This window comes from Zalophus californianus, chromosome 9 (assembly GCF_009762305.2).
Source record: "Zalophus californianus isolate mZalCal1 chromosome 9, mZalCal1.pri.v2, whole genome shotgun sequence".
Taxonomy (NCBI): domain Eukaryota; kingdom Metazoa; phylum Chordata; class Mammalia; order Carnivora; family Otariidae; genus Zalophus; species Zalophus californianus.
Window position 1 is genome coordinate 38121604 of NC_045603.1, and position 18170 is coordinate 38139773.

An 18170-nucleotide genomic window follows, 5' to 3' on the forward strand; every position below is an offset into this window, starting at 1 on the left:
CAATTATCATATGGTTTCACTTATTTGTGGAACCTAAGGAATAGCATGGAGGACATTAGGAGAAGGAAGGGAAAAAATGAAGGGGAGGAAACCAGAGGGGGAGATGAACCATGAGAGACTATGGACACCTGGAAATAAACTGAGCGTTTTAGAGGGCAAGGGGTGAAGGGATGGGTTAGCTCGGTGATAGGTATTAGGGAGGGCACGTATGCATGGAGCACCATGCATGGAGCACTGGGTGTTATGCACAAACAATGAATCATGGAACACTACATCAAAAACTAATGATGTAATGTATGGTGATTAACATAACATAATAAAAAATTTTTTTAAATAAATAAATAAATGCAGACTTGTTGTGAGTCTTACTTTCCAAATTCCGATTCCACAGGTCTGGAGTAGGGCCTCAGGGATATACATTCTGATGCAGGGATTAGAAGTCCAAACTTTGAAAGGCATTTTTCTTCAGTAGTGAGTACATAGCACACAGTACCATATCTGCCTAATTCATCGATTTAGAGTCCCTTCAACTTTCACTCATGTAGTCTTTTAACCCCGAGTTAAGATCGAATTCAAATACTTATTTTTTTTATTTTTTACAAAGACCTGTACCTTACATTCAGGTGTCTCTGTATCAAATGCATATTACTATTTTGATTATTTGTCTCAGTTCTACTAACTGAACTTCTGCTTTGTTCCTGTGATGAAGCACTTACCTTGAGTACCAATGGACTCAGTAATGAGTCTTCTGCCTCATTTTCAGTCTTGAACCTCTCATTTATCTCAGAATTATTATGCTGTCTTTTTTTCCAGTTCTCTGAGGCTCAGCTCCTGTACAATGATCAAGACCATTGTACCTGATGCTAGACCATCGGCCTGGACTTGAACATATTTCCTTCTGTTAGATTCTACATAGCAATAGTCTGCTGCCCACTTACTAGGGAAATACCTATTACTCCTTTCTGGACCTCTCTGACACTGCCTGTCCTCACTGCTACATATTATCAACCATCAAAGTTCATGGGTAATCTACTCCAGTATTTCCCCAAATTTACAGAGCATCAGATCACCTAGAGAGATGCTTAAAAGTACAGATTCTTGGGCATCACCTCTTGAGGCTGTGATTCAGCAAGTCTGGAGTGAAGTCTGTGGCTTTAAAGCTTGGCATATCATTGAAGAATTTAAAACACACACACACACACACACCCCACACACACACACTTAAACTGGGCTTTTAAGAATGAATACAATTTTGTATGACATAAAAAAGGAAAAGGACAATATAGCTACAGGAAGCAAAGCAATTTGATCATGAGAAAGTGTTGGGTAGGTTTAAAAAGAGTGAGTCTAATCAATTATTAGCCCCATAGCAAGTGGCAAGAGTTTAATAAATGTTCTTTGAATTGAATACATGAAGTCTAATGCACTGAAAAAATGAAGTTTGGCTAGAGGCATCAGCTAGATGAAGAAACGCAGTGGAGGGACATAAGAATGAAAAGCTAGACAGAAGTCAGATTCTAATTGGTGATAAATTCTGGGATGCATTTTCTAGACAACAAGAATAAGTAAAACCTTTGGAGTATCCTGGGTCATCTCCTACACCTTGTACCTTTCATTCTTATCTCTATGCTTCAAATACCCAAATCTATATGTCTAACTTTTACCCTCAGATAATAAACTTCAACTGCCAACACATAAATGCTCTAAATTGTGTATTAGAGACAATTCAATCAAAGTAAGTAGGTAGGAAGAAAAGACTGCTGGGCGAGCTGGATGAGGGTGTGTGGTAAGGCTACTTGAGGGTATTATTACAGGAAGCAACGAGAATCTGATGCAAAATGGGGCAGTCAAGTTGAAGAAGGAGCAGATTGCAGAACCATGGCAGAGACGGAATTAATAAGATCTGATTTTATATAGGAGAGATGGGAGCAAGAATCACATATAAATATGAGGCTTGGTGTCCAAATGATTATAAAGTACAGGCATAGAAGAGAAGAATTCATGTAGCATAAATTCCATGTGAAGATGTTTAGGGTTGATACACCAACCAGTTCCTTAGCTGAAATTTTCTAATAATTTATGTGTGTGTGTTTGTGTGTGTGTGAGAGAGAGAGAGATAGAGAGAAGAGGATAAAATGCAGGAGAAAGTAGATTGAATTGATGAAGTGATGTTCTAGAGGAGATATGATATTGAAACAAAAATAAACAGTTAGATTCCTGAAAAGAAGAAAGCAATGACACCCCTGAGAGGCTATCTTGAGAGCATAAATAAAGATATGGGAAAATTTTGAAGGAGGTCAAGTCAGTATCACTGATGTAGTAAAATGAATAATCACATCAAATATAGATGATAGTGTGGGTAAATTATGTTCAAAATGAGAGCAGAATTCTGCTATGGAAAATTGAAAGAATGTAAACAAAGGATGTATAGAAGATTATGGAGCAGGTAGGAGAGTTAGAAAAGGTTAATTTATAGCTGAAACAGGTAAATAATTTCTGGGTTTTTTTATAGCACTAGTCTTCAGCCAGCATCTGGTGAAAACAAACAATGGAATTCTCTGAGTTGGGAAACCCCTGGAAGATGAGTCACAGTGGACTGGTTTGAGATGTAAGGAGTAAGAGGCAGGTGTTGCCGACAAGCATCGATTCCAGCTGAACAGGGAGAACACTGAAGTCTGAAGAAGTGTTGCACTGAAAGAATGAGAAGGAAAGGATGCTGATTAGGATGCTGAAACCAGGGAGAAGGTACACCCTGTCTCAAAGTTCTGTGGTTTACCGCCTCAAGGATAGAGAAGTGGAGTAAAATTGGGTGATGCTGATTTCAAAAGGCAGAAGGAATTAAAAGAGGCTACCAAGATAACAGATCTGGATGTGCCCGAAGGAAACAATTATGCCATTACCCACAGTCCCTGTTAGGACTTCCAGAGAAGTAGTATCATCAGGAAGGAATCAGACTTACATTTATATGAGCAGGTACAATACTGGAAAAGGTAGAAGGATGAAGGAGATTATGACGTAGGTCAGACCAGTGTGAGGGAGGGCAAGAGTTTTCTTCTTTGTGGACTAGAGCTTAGTGAACTGGATGTTTTTATTCAAATAATATACAAGATTAGGGCTAGTATATAGGAAAACAAATAGATGAAAGAGAGTTTGACACTGCCAGCTATGGAATTCAGGGAAGCATCTAGAAGTCCATAAAATCAATTAAGTAAAAAAGAGATAAATATCAAAATGTTTACATGTTCACTCCATATTTTAAATTATGAGAAAGCATAATTCGATAAGCTCAGAGTTTGGATAATAAGAAATATTTATGGAAATACAGTAGAACAGATTTGCTCTCTTCTACACAGCTAGTACTCAGGTAACACATGTCATAAAAATGTATGTGTTACATTTTTAAATATTTCTTTCATATCTTCAGATAAATGTGCTATAAAGACAAATACCACATGAATTCACTCATATGTGAAACTTAAGAAACAAAACAGGTGAACAGAGGAGAAAAAAAAAGAGAGAGAGGCAAAGCAGGAAACAGACCCTTAATTATAGAGAACAAACTGAGGGTTGCTGGAAGGGAGGTGGCTGGGGGATGGGCTAGATGAGTGATGGGGATTTAGGAGGGCACTTGTGATGAGCACTGGGTGTTGTAGGTAAATGAAGAATCACTAAATCCTACATCTGAAACTAATATTACATTGTTAACTGGAATTTAAATAAACCTTGAAAGAAAAGAAAAAGATTACAACTGGTGTTGACAAATGTAGGACACAGGCCACAGACAGTTACTTGTTTTGGGTGTTAGGTACCTCTTTCAGGTAAATTACGTGCTTCATATTAGTTACATGTTTCACAGTAGTTACCTGCTTCAGGTAGTGTGCTGATGTTGCATGTTTTTTCATCACCTTCACCAGCTGAGGTTGAAGCTCTTATTTTAAAGACATATGAGGTATTGGCAAGAAGTTTCCCGAAAGTATACATATGATCTTGGGGAGAGACTCTTGTAGAATTCCTTTCAACTGTTATCACATAATGAATAATTATTCCATTTGCCTTTTTGGGCGGATCCCACTTCACTAAAGCTGACTGCCAGCTAGTTGCCAAACACCGTATGTTCTGTACAGCATCTGGAACTTAAAAGATAAACAAATGCCCAAAGTTAAAATTTATACACATATAGTAAATGATTTCATTACCTGATTGCTATATAAAATCATGTTTAGGAGTTGAGACCAAATAAAAATTTAATATATCAAACTTGCAATGTGTGCTCAATAACTTCTTAACATAGACTGAATCAAATGGCAGTTGGCTCATTTTCTATGCTATTATGTTAATCCTTAACAATAGTGAGCCAATCACTAACTATTTTCCCAGGCCCAAGCAGCAATCGTCCTCAAATCCTGAGAAGCAACTAACTGTATAGCCACAAACTCAGGCAGTGGTTGAAGCCTGCCCTCTTTATCTCTTAACCTGAAAGGAGTAGTCTTAGTAATACTTTTTTTATAAAACATTTTTATGGAAAACATAGATGTAGGTACCTCCATGATTGACACATCTGGGCCTAACATTGTTAGGAGATAGTTGGACAGTTAGGTAGTCAGGGTGATGGTCCCCAATGAGAAAATATGTAGTCAGGACAGCTAAAATAAAACAGTACTAACATCTGGTTTTGCAGCTTAGACAGGACCGCACTGACATTCTGCTTTGCAACCTTTGCAGAAATGACTTCTGCCAAATGTCCTAAAATAAGACAATTAACCACAAAGCATATGTCAATATCATGAGCAAGGGGCAGTTAAGACATAAGTCCCCAGATATCAGCCAAAACAGACCATCAGCATGTGGACATTAACCTAATATGTAGACAGAAACGTGATCAAAGCCCTGGTTGGCATGACTCAGCACACCCTGATTGCTGAAGATAGTTCTGCAAAAGAGCTCATAAAAACCCTTAAACTTAGAAACTCGGAGGGCAACCCTCTCAGGTCCCCTCCCTCTCTGGGAGCTTTATACTCTTGTTCAATAAACTTTGCTTTGGGGCTCACCACTCTTTGTCTCGTCTACCTTTTCATTCTTCAAAGCGGCGTGACCAAGAACCTAGGGCACTAAAGGCAGAGAATTCCTGCAACAACAGTACTAGGAAACATGCAATCAATTTAGGGATTTTCTTTTTACAATTGGTAGGCTTCTTTGGAAGAGTTGTGAAGAACTGATCCCTCAGGATCTTTTAAAAAGTCATTGGAGGGAAGATTTAAGTCAGTCCCAGTTTTTAATTCAGTCCTAGTTTTTTTCTAGAACTTCTATGAATTTACTTGGAAGTAACCCAATTTCTCAGAGGCCCACTATATCTTGTGGACCTGGTTGAAGAGCAGTACCCCAGCCCATCAAAGTGACTGCAGATTAGAGAGACTGGCTACTTCCCATGGAAATGTCCAATTATGTAATGCCCCCTAATATTAGCATAGCTTTTCTTATTATAGTAAAAAGAGGATGCTAGAAGGAAAATTCGCATATCATCATTTTGTGGATTATAAAGAAGTAGTGGAGTATAAAGAATTTGTGGAGTATAAAGAAGTATAAACAACTTGCTGTCATTATGCAAAACATAGTTACTTAAAGAATACTCAAGTATTATCTGATTTTTCATCTGACCTAAATTTATCTTTACAAATCCTTCTTCCTTTGTAAGATAAAGACATCATAACTAAAGGATGTGTGGCTTTTAAAATGAAAGAAAAAACAATTTCTCAGCTGATCTAGTGTTCTGGCAATTAAATATTATTAATTATTTGTTTCCTTCTTTTCAAAAATATATAATATTTCATAAAGTAAATTAGGAGACAGTTGACACTTTGCTTAAGTTTAATTTATAAACCCAGATTTTGTGAATATCTATTTCACTGACTGTAAATCAAAAAATAATTAACCAGCGATATTTAACACTTAAAGTTCAAAATTTTCTTTTATTTAACCAATCAAGGCATAGAATTGTATGCAATAATTTGATTTTATTGATAAAAGTATCTACTGTGTTACTGTCTACAAGATTAGCCTTGATTTTTACTAAACCGATAGATGTATAAATTGTTAAAGTGTTTTTCTTGTTTATAAGTTTGGCATTTGTATATAATATGTAAATTATCATTTATAATATAACCATTTCCTACAGTCATGTCTACCCTTCACTAGAGGTCAGAAACTAATGTTCTAATTCAGTTTCTTCGCTAACTTTTTCAGACCTTTTTATCTAAACTGCCTGAATCATGTTTTTTTTCATCTGTAATACCAGAATGGGGCAACAGTAATATTTTTTTGACCACTAAATGTGTCCAACACTCTAATAAGAACTTTATGTGGATCTTTTAAAATATTTTGCACCACAACTTTACAGGTGGCTACTGCTAATATGTGTTTCTTTTCAGTTAAGAACATAGAAGCTCAGAGGACTCATGGACCTTTGCAAGGTTATACAGCTAGTAAACTTGTATTCAAATCCAGACACTGACTTCAAAGCATGCACTTTTATCCACAATAAATATTGTCTTAGTCTGTCTTATAGGAATGCTATGGGAAAAAAGTCTCAGATATTCATAAATTAAGGCAAAAATGACTAATTTATCAGTGAGTGCTCCCCAGTTTCAATTTAGAGATTCACTAAAGCAAGAGGAAGTGCATCTAAAGGTACAAAAAAAAAAAAAAAAACTAGAGCAATATCTTGTGCTCACTCAATAATCATTGATGAAAAAAGTGAGGAAGAGGTGCCTTTAAACATATGGTCCAGTTGAGAGAAGGAAAAGTGCATTTCTAAGCCACTCATGAAATAGATCATAAATGAAAACTATCCAGTACACAAGCAAAGGTGAGCTTTGGCGTGGATATGACATGTAGGTAAGTTGTTTAATTAAACCAGTGGTATTTCATAGTCTTCATAATCCCCCCCACGTTACAAATGGACTATGGGAAAGTAGAAGTTTACATAATGACCAGTGGTCTTCACGTGTCACAATATATCTTCTTTAAAAAACCATTGGTATCGCTTCATGTAAATATAAACCAACCTGTTAAAAGTGGCTACTGGTTGGTTTCTCTTCCCTCCCCCCAACCCCAGCTGTCTCAGTTGATACTAAGAATTTAGGAAACAAAACAAACGAGAAAGGGAAATTAAAAAAGGGGGAGAGAGTCAAACCAAGAAATAGACTCTTAACTATAGAGAACTGTTGGTCACTAGAGGGGAGGTGAGTGGGGTTGGGTGAAATAGGTGATGGGGATTAAGGGGGGGCCCTTGTGATGAGTACCTGGTGTTATATGGAAGTACTGAATCACTACTGTATACCTAAACTAATATTACCTTGTATGTTAACTAACTGGAATTTAAATAAAAACTTTATATAAAAAAAGAATTAGGTAGTTTTTACAGATACCTAGAAACTACTTTATTCCTAAACGATTCCTTGATTTCAATTTCCTCAGTTCAAAAGGAAAAACCACGTGTAAGTATATATATATTTGCACACAAGACCCAGCCTACTGTTAAAGGCCTGAAATTCAACTTCCCTTTGAATGCACTATTAAATGCTGATACTTTATCACATAAACCAAAAGGAAAGGAAAAGTGTTAAATACAAAGTGAAACATTTTAGGATCAAAAAACTGTGTCTCACCTGATTCTTGAGTTGTGAATTTTACTACATTACTAAACTGATTGCCATTTCCGACTTTTGTAAAGGCAGATATGCTGACAGAATAGGTGCTGACTGGTTCCAGTCCAAAAAGTTGGGCTTCAGTTTGAACACCTGAAATATTCTGAAAAGCAGGAAAAAATTCTTTGTCACAATGCATCACCAAAAATTTGTAACTGGAAGAAATATTTTATTAAAGTTATGCTGTCTATGTTTAATAAGCATGGGTATTTTCAGTTAAAACAAATATTAAACATTTTTTTGTGCCACTGAATGTGATCATATGATGATATAGGATGAACTGGGCACCCTCTCAGCCCTGAAGAATCTCATAATGGTCACGTTTTTAATTTTTTTTAATGTTAAGAGTATTTTGTTTTCATTTTGTCTCCCTAACACTTGCTTGGATTAATATACTGATTACTTCCTTTAAATTTGCAAAACTGAAAGTCCCCAACTTAAACTTATGGGTGGTTGACAATGTTAGATTATTCTTGAATTCATCTAGAGTCATTTTTTAAAACCCAGTAATACTATGTAAATCAATTTATTCGTCAGCTACTTCTTGCTAGGCACTGGGAATACAACAGCTAATAAAACAAAATCTCTGCTCTCGTGAAGCTTAAATTATGAGTTTTCTCAGACAACTCCTAAATTTTACCCAATTTTTTAGGAAAAGGAAAAAAGGAAAACAGTTATCACAACTGCTCAAGGAAGGATATGTGTTCACATAGAAAAATTTACCATTAAGTATAAAGTCTTCATTCAAAGATAATTGTCAGAACTGAGAGATCAATTAAGACTAATCTGTTATCCCTATGGAAAGAGAAGACAATCTCCTATGATGGTATAATTTTAAAAATACTGTATTTTATCTGACCCAAAATACAAACCATTTTGACTTATTTATTAAACATTTCAGTAACAGAAATTTAGTAAGAATACTAACTCGCAGGGAGTTACAGTTTAGTCACATTTTAAATTAAATCATATTTTAAATTAATATTCCAAGTCATTCATATACTTTAGGGACTCATTCTGTTACACTATTGCCTTCCATTCTTTCACACTTACTATTTATAAAGCATACTGTTAGATAACCAGGAGATTATAAAGATACACATAAATAAATACATGGTTCCTGTGATCAAGGAATTTTTATATTAAACAAAGAAATCTATCAACAAATATTTACTGAGGAGAAATTAACACAACTAGGTAAATTTCGACTTGGATTAGGAAGGGCTCGTATCCAGAGAAGTGACTGAACCCGAAATTATAATAAAAAACGTGAGCAGCTTACTGGACAGTGATTTACCTAAGAGTAAGTTGTAAGAGGGAGACATGAGTGAGGAATATTTGCAAACATTTTAACAGAACTTTTTAATGAATAAACAATTTCTTTCCATATATGTGAGTGAGCCAAGTTACCAGTAGACCTGGATCTAACTGGTCTCCATGTGGACCACACTGGATTGACTGCAATGGTAGGAATATTTGTGGGTGGTTCTGGAATTATTCTGCCTCCACAAACCCACATATAATTTGAAAGGATAAAAAGGAAAAGAAATAGAAACTGATAGGACAGAGGTAGAAGAAGACACAGAAAGGGAAATAGTACAATACACTTGGAAAGGAAATAAGGTGGCATGAAGTACATGTAAAGGAACTTAAAATAGACTATGAAGGGGCGCCCGCGTGGCTCAGTTGATTAAGTGCCCAACTCGGTTTTTGCTCAGATCATGATCTCAGGGTCCTGAAACTGAGCCTTGCCTCGGGCTCCAACTTCAGCAGGGAGTCTGCTTCTTTCCCTCTCTCTCTGTCCTCCCCATTCTCATGCGTATGCTCTCTCTCTAAAATAAATAAATATCTTTTTAAAAAAGAAGACTATGAAAATTGACAGAAGAGAAAATGGATGTAAAAAGGAGTAACTAAAAGTAGTAAATTTTTTTAAATTTAATTTTATTATGTTATGTTAATCACCATATATCATTAGTTTTTGATGTAGTGTTCCATGATTCATTGTTTGTGTATAACACCCAGTGCTCCATTCAATACGTGCCCTCTTTAATACCCATTACCATACTAACCCATCCCCCCATCCCTCTTCCCTCGAGAACCTTCAGTTTGTTTCTCAGAGCCCACAGTCTCTCATGATTCGTCTGCCCCTCCAACTTCCCCCCCTTCATTTTTCCCTTCCTACTATCTTCTTTTTTTCTTTTTAACATATAAGGTTTCAGAGGTACAGGTCTGTGATTCATCAGTCTTACACAATTCACAACACTCACCATAACACATACCCTCCCCAATGTCTATCACCCAGTCACCCCGTCCCGCCCATCAGACAACAAAAAGAAATAAAAGGCATCTGAATCAGCAAAGAAGAAGTCAAACTCTCACTCTTTGCAGATGATATGATACTTTATGTGGAAAACCCAAAAGACTCCACCCCAAAACTGCTAGAACTCATTCAGGAATTCAGTAAAGTGGCAGGATATAAAAACAATGCACAGAAATCAGTGGCATTCCCATACACCAACAACAAAACAGAAGAGAGAGAAATTAAGGAGTCGATCCCATTTACAATTGTACCCAAAACCATAAGATACCTAGGAATAAATCTAACCAAAGAGGTAAAGGATCTGTACCCAGAAAACTATAAAATACTCATGAAAGAAACTGAGGAAGACACAAAGAAATGGAAAAACGTTCCATGCTCATGCATTGGAAGAATAAATATTGTGAAGATGTCAATGCTACCTAGAGAAATCTACACATTCAATGCAATCCCTATCAAAATACCATCCACTTTTATCAAAGAAATGGAACAAATAATCCTAAAATTTGTATGGAACCAGAAAAGATCCCGAATAGCCACAGGAATGTTGAAAAAGAAAAGCAAAGCTGGTGGCATCACAATTCTGGACTTCAAGCTCTATTACAAAGCTGTCATCATCAAGACAGTATGGTACTGGCACAAAAACAGACACATAGATCAATGGAACAGAATAGAGAGCTCAAATATGGACCTCAACAATATGGTCAACTAATCTTCGACAAAGCAGGAAAGAATGTCCAATGGATAAAAGTAGTAAATTTTAAAGAAAAACTATTCCCTCAATTAAAAGTGGTACATTTAATATTCATAGTATAAAGGTTATATGTTTGCTACTGGTGAAATTTTAATGGTAGCATTTCTTCTGAAAAATCAAGATGTTTAAAAATTTTAGAATATAACTTCTCATATTCAGGTAAAGGTATACTGTCATTTCATGCCATAGTGTTATGACAATGCTGGATGGATTTTTTTAAATCTTTTTTAAAATAACAACAGCTAATACATTTAACATGTGCTAAAGATTATTCTAAATGCTTGATATAGATTTTCCCTTTATAATCCTCACTTTTTAACGTATGCATCTTTATAGCTCCCATTTTGCACTTGAAGAAACTAAGTCAGAAGAGATTAAGCAACTGCTATAATGCAGCACATTAAGTCTCAAAATGTGATTGCAGTAAGAAAATGACTGCTTTTTACTTTTTGATATACATTTCCCAGTGACCCACACAGATAAAATAAACAAAAAATGGGAATATGTTAAGATTAGACTGGGGATAGTTATTAGAGGGCTAGAGACTTAGCATTATTAATTAGATTTAGAATTTAGAATTTCACACTTCTGGGGAACAGATTCCACATTTATGGAGTACTATAATTCAAATTTTACTCAGCCAATCAGATTTTAAGGTAATATCTTGATTTCCAGAAAGAAAGTCATTGCTCCTTATGACATAACCTTAACCACTGCTTTTGCTTTTTACTATTTACTTTGTAAGCTACATATGCCATAAAAATTATTTACCATCAGCAATAAATTATAATACATATAATATTGGGGACAATGTTTACTGCAGAGTTTTTTCACTCTTCTTACTGTAACTAAATAAGAGCATTCCAGTACTTCATTTGCCTTAGGGAAAAAAATACAAACACTTTCTTAAATAAATGCCAGTCATATAACATTTTTTTGGCAATTACAAGTATATATATATACTTGAGATCCTTTGTTATATCAGTTCTTTGGGTATTTTTCATTGATTCTGGAACCTAAAAATGGAGGAGGGAAAGGGTATTTACTGTTGCAAACAAATTAGCACTGAAAGGAAAAGAATAACTGTATATCTTAAAAGACCAATTAGTGTAGGATTATATTCTATCAGGGAAGATTAACAGATGTCCAGCATAAATACTTTTCTGAAAGGTTATAAACATTCACCTTAACAGTATCTCTCTTAACAATAAATAGAAATATATTGCATTTAAGATAATAACAGGTTTTAAGTAGTCTAAAAAAATTTACTACATACTTACCAGCATTAACAAAATAATGCAATTATTTTTTAACTCATAAATATCTAGAAGTTGTAAATTCTAAGTAAATTGCTCTACAAAGTATTCACCTTCCAATTTGACAAATGTTTTCTGTGTTTTCCACAAATATCCTCAAATCACAGGAAAAAAGATTATTTAAAAAGATGGTCCTTATTTAATTTAAAGCAGTCCATTTTCCCCGGCCTGTCAAAATACTTTAATTCAATTTTTGAATTTTTGAGATTAACTTATACTGTTATAATCAACCTACCTTATAAAATATAGTATCAGTTTCATGTTCATGAATTTTTAAACTATATATTTTAACAATACCGCCTGGAACAGGACTTGGGTTCCATTTCAGCCATACAAAATCTGAAGTGTAGTTGATTAGGGTCAAATTTTGAGGAGGTGCTAAAGGCACTGCAGGAAAACACATCATAAAACTTACATTCATAACATTTTTAGCATAAAAATATCACTGTGACTCTAGCTTCCTGAAGACACTAGTTAAGATTTCTAAAATGATGATATTTTAATTTCAGAAATAAATAGCATCAGTAATTACGTTTTTATACTTGGAACTCAGTAGTTGCAAAGTTGTTTTAAACAAACACTTCATTCTGAAGCTTGAACTAAGAAAAAAAAATGTTCAGCAAAGTAGATGAATAGTTGTTAGCCTGTTACAAATAGGTAATTGAATATCCTTTCAATTTCCATGCTGTTCCTTAAAAAGAGAGAGCAAGGCTGCAACAGTGAAGAGGTATGGATTCGGGCTTACCTGACTCGTCTGTGTAAAAGAAAAGAGTACTGGAAGGACCAAGTCCTTTTATAGTTCTTGCAGCGGCAAAAAAACTATATAATGTAAATGGTGAAAGCTCTTCCAATATTAGATAATTATCAGAAGTAACGAAAGAATAATTTTCATTTGGTCCTTGTAAAGTTAAATCATAACTTATTATTGCACCATTTGGCTTTACTGGGGGATCCCATGATAAGAGAACTGAGGTAGAGGAAAGGTTTTTAAAAGTGTTGATTATTGGTGAAGTTTCTGGGACTATAAAAGAAAAAAAGAATATTAAATGAAACAAAGTGAATTAGCATTAAAAAGAAGAGGCTTTAATAATTATGGGACTTAATTTTATTAGCAGATAATTATTTTAATTTTAAAAAATATAGAGTTGTGTTTATTGAAAGGCTAATTATTTGAGAACAAACAGATTCTGTATAAGAATGATGCTTTCTATCAAAAAGCAATATAAATAAGAGAACAGCAACAATCTGCTTATAGGCAATAAAAGGGTCCAGCCTACCATCTTCTTCAGTTTTGATGTGTAGCTGGGCAGTATAGGTATCAGAGAATCCCTTTTCTGTTGATGGAGTGATTTTTAATATATAATCAGTATATTTTTCCAGATTATCAAAATACATGCTTCTCTCATATGTAACAAGAAGTGGTCTCACATGATGAGGAGTCTGCTGTAAGCTCAGAGAAACATAGTAGAAGACTAGACCATTTGGTTGAGACGGCGGGCTCCAGCTTACATTTATTGCAGTTGACGAAATGGACTTGTAAGTTAGGTTTCCAACAAACCCTTCAGGTACTATGGTAGGTAACGTGCAAAATATAAAAATTATCAGTCACCCTAAATAAAATTTGAGTAAATTCACAAACTGAGAGTAATTGTTGAAATGGCATCTTTTATGCCATCAGCTCTTACATTGTTTAAATGCAGATGTAGTAATACCACCTATTACAAAGTATCATTACAAAATAATTATATTAAAAATGATTCAAAATATAAATCCTGTCATCTTTAATATGTGTGAGAATTGCTTTATATAATATTCTCTTGTCTTTTCTTTCCTACAACATGGAGATTATCCATGTATTATACATGTATGACTGTGTATATATACTCAGATATTTAAATATTTGATAATGTATATTGTCTAAACAATATTTTTATTTTCTGTCTTCTAAAAATTATCTTTATCATACATATATCACATCTAGGACCTCTCACCTGCAACTGTGCACAGTAAGTGTTTATTATTCATGGTGCTATAATAGTCACTGATGAAACTTCTAGGTTGGTGAAAATATGGGGACAGATCTGCATTTAAAGAATGCCTGAAATGATATTGACCACATACTGCACTAAAACACTTTGCTAAAGACTCTGCAAGCACATATTTTCACATATTTTTTCGTATCTTATTCTGTTGCTCAATGTGTAAACGATTTAAAAGATTGTTCTAACAAGGAAAGCATTCATTCCTCCTACTTACTGGGTTTGCCAGTTTACAATCTTAAGACAACAAACACAGAATCTTACTATCAGCAGAAGTTTAGGTCAATACCATTTCTCAATAAGAGACTAGTCTTTAAGAAATAAAAGGACACCAGAAACAAGAAGAAATAGGCAATGATTTATGTATCATTGTATTCTTGAACCTGAAACCTAAAAAACATCAAGCACTTCAATCATTAGAGTTTTCTGAATCCTCAGCACAAACAGGATACTGCTGACGCTGTATACAAGAAACTTCTGGGATTAAAAAAAGTAAAGATATTCCAGGTATCTGAGTCAAAATCACAATAAGAACAAAGATGTTGTATAGAGTCCTATATGGACTCAAAGGCTGAAATGGAAGTTGCTAGATTACAAAAAAAAAAAAAAGTATTTAAAGCAGAGGAACAAGTATATTAAGTACTGGAAAATCCATCCATGTATACAACAGTATTTTTCAGGCTTATAACTGGATGGTTGTGACATCCTTTGAAGAAATAAAAGTGACAGGTTTTCATGAATGGTAGCAGTTTTAATGAATAGAAAAGGCTGTTATTATTGTAATAGTTTACAGCAACATTAAATACATTTTCAAACTTCTATAATAGTTAATGTGCCTAAATAAATTACAGATTTTACTAGCAATATATACAAATAGAAAAAAGGTTCTGAAATAAAGTTTTAAATTAATCCTATTAAAGATTAATAAATGCTTTTTGTTTACATACTGTCTTGATCTGTGTATACTTGAACTATGTCACTGCTTTTATTCCCATTTCCAACTGAAGTACTTGCTGTTACCCAAAATGTATAGTAGCTGAATATTGCCAGTTTCTCTATTATTGCAGATACGGTCATATTGTCAAAGTCATTGGTTACTTCATGGAGTGTAAAATTCTGAAAAATAAACATATTATTTTAATTGTTCAGAATATAGTTTTAGTACACATGCACATCTCAAAATAATTATTATCCATGAATTGGTTGTCTCATTACTTTAATATGCCAATTTGAGAAAAATCAACATAGAAAATTTTAGTGCAATAATTAAACTGGAAATATGTTGTACTAAAAGAGGAATGCATGGTAGTAGTTTTTATCATAAAACCAACATACAGAATAGCAAAGAGCAGAAATTTCCAGCTTAAGGAGAACGTTCAGCAGCCAACTGAAAATGCTACAACTGTACAGTGTCAGTTTTCCTTATAAAACATTCAAGTATTTTTCAAAACTCTGACATATATTTTTGAACAAGTTTAGGATTATTATAAAAGCTTTTATTTTTTTCTTCCTGCTAGTGATGAAGAAATTATGAAAGTATTCACCTCTTTCTCTCAACTCAAATGGTTATTATTCATCCTTAATGAGGCTTTTTTTTTCTTTAATCATGGGGAGAAGTAGGAAGTCCATTAGATGCATTTTCTTCCTTATAAGCAGAGTAAGAGCAATTTTAAAATTCTTTTGCCTGACTCCCAGTCATATTTGTCCTAAGGCATTTTTTGATGATTAGGGAATTTATTTATAGAATCATTTCCTTTCTGATCATATTTTAAACACAAAACACATAGTTAAAACCAATTATAAAATAAAGGAAAATAGACTTAAAAATTTTGTAGCCAATTAGTATGAATAAGTCTTAATAATAATGTGCATCTACACCAAGAAAGCTCAATCATTCCAATCCATACAAAGCTTTGAGCTTCCTATAGATCTAAATTCAATTCTAGCAGAGTAACCCTCAATAAATCATCTCAACTCAAAGCTTTTCCTTCCTCATGTATAAAATAGGAATAATTATTTCTCCTTCACAGAGAGATTTTGAGGATTAGATGATATGGAAGCACATAAAACAATATCATATCTGGTACACAATTAAAAGCACAATAAATGATAATTAGTTAATTTAAATGAAAAACATAGGGTAATCTGGGGCACTTGGGTGGCTCAGTCAGTTAAACATCCAACTCCTTTTTTTTATTTCATTTATTTATTTGGTACAGAGGGAGGAAAGAGAGAGAGGCAGAGGGAGAGGGAGAGGCAGACTCCCCACCTAGCAGGGAGCCTGAGGTGGGACTCAATTCCAGGACCCTGGGATCATGACCTGAGCCGAAGGCAGACGCCTAGCTGACTGAGCCACCCAGGCACCCCAAGCATCCGACTCTTGATTTTGGCTGGGGTCATGATCTCATTGTCCTGGAATGAGCCCCCACGTTGGGCTCTATGCTCAGTGGGGAGTCTGCTTGAGATTCTCTCTCTCCCTCCCTCTCTCAGTGCCCCTCCCCCTACTCTCACACACACACACTCTCTCTCTCTCTCAAATAAATAAATAAATCTAAATGAAAAACTTAGGGTAGTCAATTTGACTAAAGTTTATAGTTAGGATGGTTCTATAATGTATCAAAAAATTAAATTCAGCAAAGTTTTGTGGTTCATTGCCGGTATTTGGTGGAGAAGGGAGGGAAGAATGAGTGTAATAAAAGATCTACCTCAATTTTGTGGCTGCTTATTTAGGAACAGATAAGTTAAAACAATATAACAATTTCACACAAAATATGATCTGTAAACTTCAATATCTTTTAACATATCTATTTGACACATGGAATAACTGGCTTACATGAAGTATCTCTTAAAAATATTAATGTAATTAATTAGTCAGCCATTTAAAGATATAAGGAAATCTTGCCATTTGCGACAGCAAACATGAACCTTGAAGGCATAATGCTGAATGAAATATGTCCAACAGAGAAAGACAAATACCATATGATCCCACTCATATGTGGAATCTAAAACAAACAAAAAACCAAAACCCTGAACTCACAGATACAGAGAACAGATTGGTGGTTGCCAGAGTTGCAGGGGGGAGGGGGTGGGCAAAATGGGTGAAGGTGATCAAAAGGTACAGACTTCCAGTTATGAAATAAGTAAGTCACGAGTATGTAATGAAAAATATATTAATATAGCTTTTTGGTATAAATTTTAATTTTTCTTTGTTATAGAACTTATTCTGATTACCTGTCATAAATTACCTATTGATTACCAATAATAAATTACCTATTGATTATTCAGAAATGAATTATTCTGAAGCATCCAGAAGTCATTCCTGATGAATATGTGACTTAGCATGCCTAGACATGTAAAAAATTTGGAATTAGATCAATTGCGCAGATGATCATTTCAGTCATTTTATTTGTTTTTGGAAAAAACCTGTCTTTCAGCTCAAATTATTGAATTAAGACTTGTTACTTTGTATATATAAAAGCAGCCAGAAGTTATATAGTGAAAGCTTCCAAATTTGATGAATCCACCAGTACAGTACTCATTTAGCATTGTGTTAGTATAACAAGACCCTATGTCAGGCACAGGAGGAGATATGACATAAGTGGGTAAAAGTGAAAATGTGGAAGAGTTAATACACTCTACTAAACACAATGTGCAGCAAGCAAAGGAAAAACAAATGGTAGCAGAGAGATTAAATTCCCCAAGGTAAGAAGGAAAAATCACTTCACCACAAACTCAAATGCTCCATCATTATAACTAAGTACCAAAAATAATGTTGGTCTATTACAATAATTTTATGTTCTTTCAACTAAAAGTATTCATTGAGCATTAAACCTATGTATGATACAGTACCAGAGGACTTTGGGGGATGGAAAGATACGTGTCACATGACTCTTTTCTTCAAGTTATTTGCTATGGCATAGGAACTAAGACAAGTAAGCAGATACCAGGAATGAAAAGCAGAATATGATGTACTGTGCATGAAGTATTCTACAAAGTTCTGTGGGAAAGAGGAGGAAGAAAAAAGCGATAACACTTATTTAG

At 34.4% G+C, this 18170-nt stretch overlaps 1 protein-coding gene across 8 annotated transcripts in view; it reads right to left on the reverse strand.

The window, feature by feature from the left end:
* PTPRQ (protein tyrosine phosphatase receptor type Q) overlaps nt 1-18170 on the reverse strand; it is a 243858-nt gene that overhangs the window by 110830 nt on the left and 114858 nt on the right. For all 8 annotated transcript variants that reach the window (XM_027595088.1, XM_027595090.1, XM_027595089.1 and 5 more), the window contains 6 exons: nt 15077-15245; nt 13368-13658; nt 12836-13111; nt 12326-12477; nt 7665-7806; nt 3864-4133 (listed from right to left, as the gene is read on the reverse strand). In XM_027595088.1, coding sequence (XP_027450889.1) covers nt 3864-4133; nt 7665-7806; nt 12326-12477; nt 12836-13111; nt 13368-13658; nt 15077-15245 — 1300 coding nt within the window. The remainder of the gene's footprint in view (nt 1-3863; nt 4134-7664; nt 7807-12325; nt 12478-12835; nt 13112-13367; nt 13659-15076; nt 15246-18170) is intronic.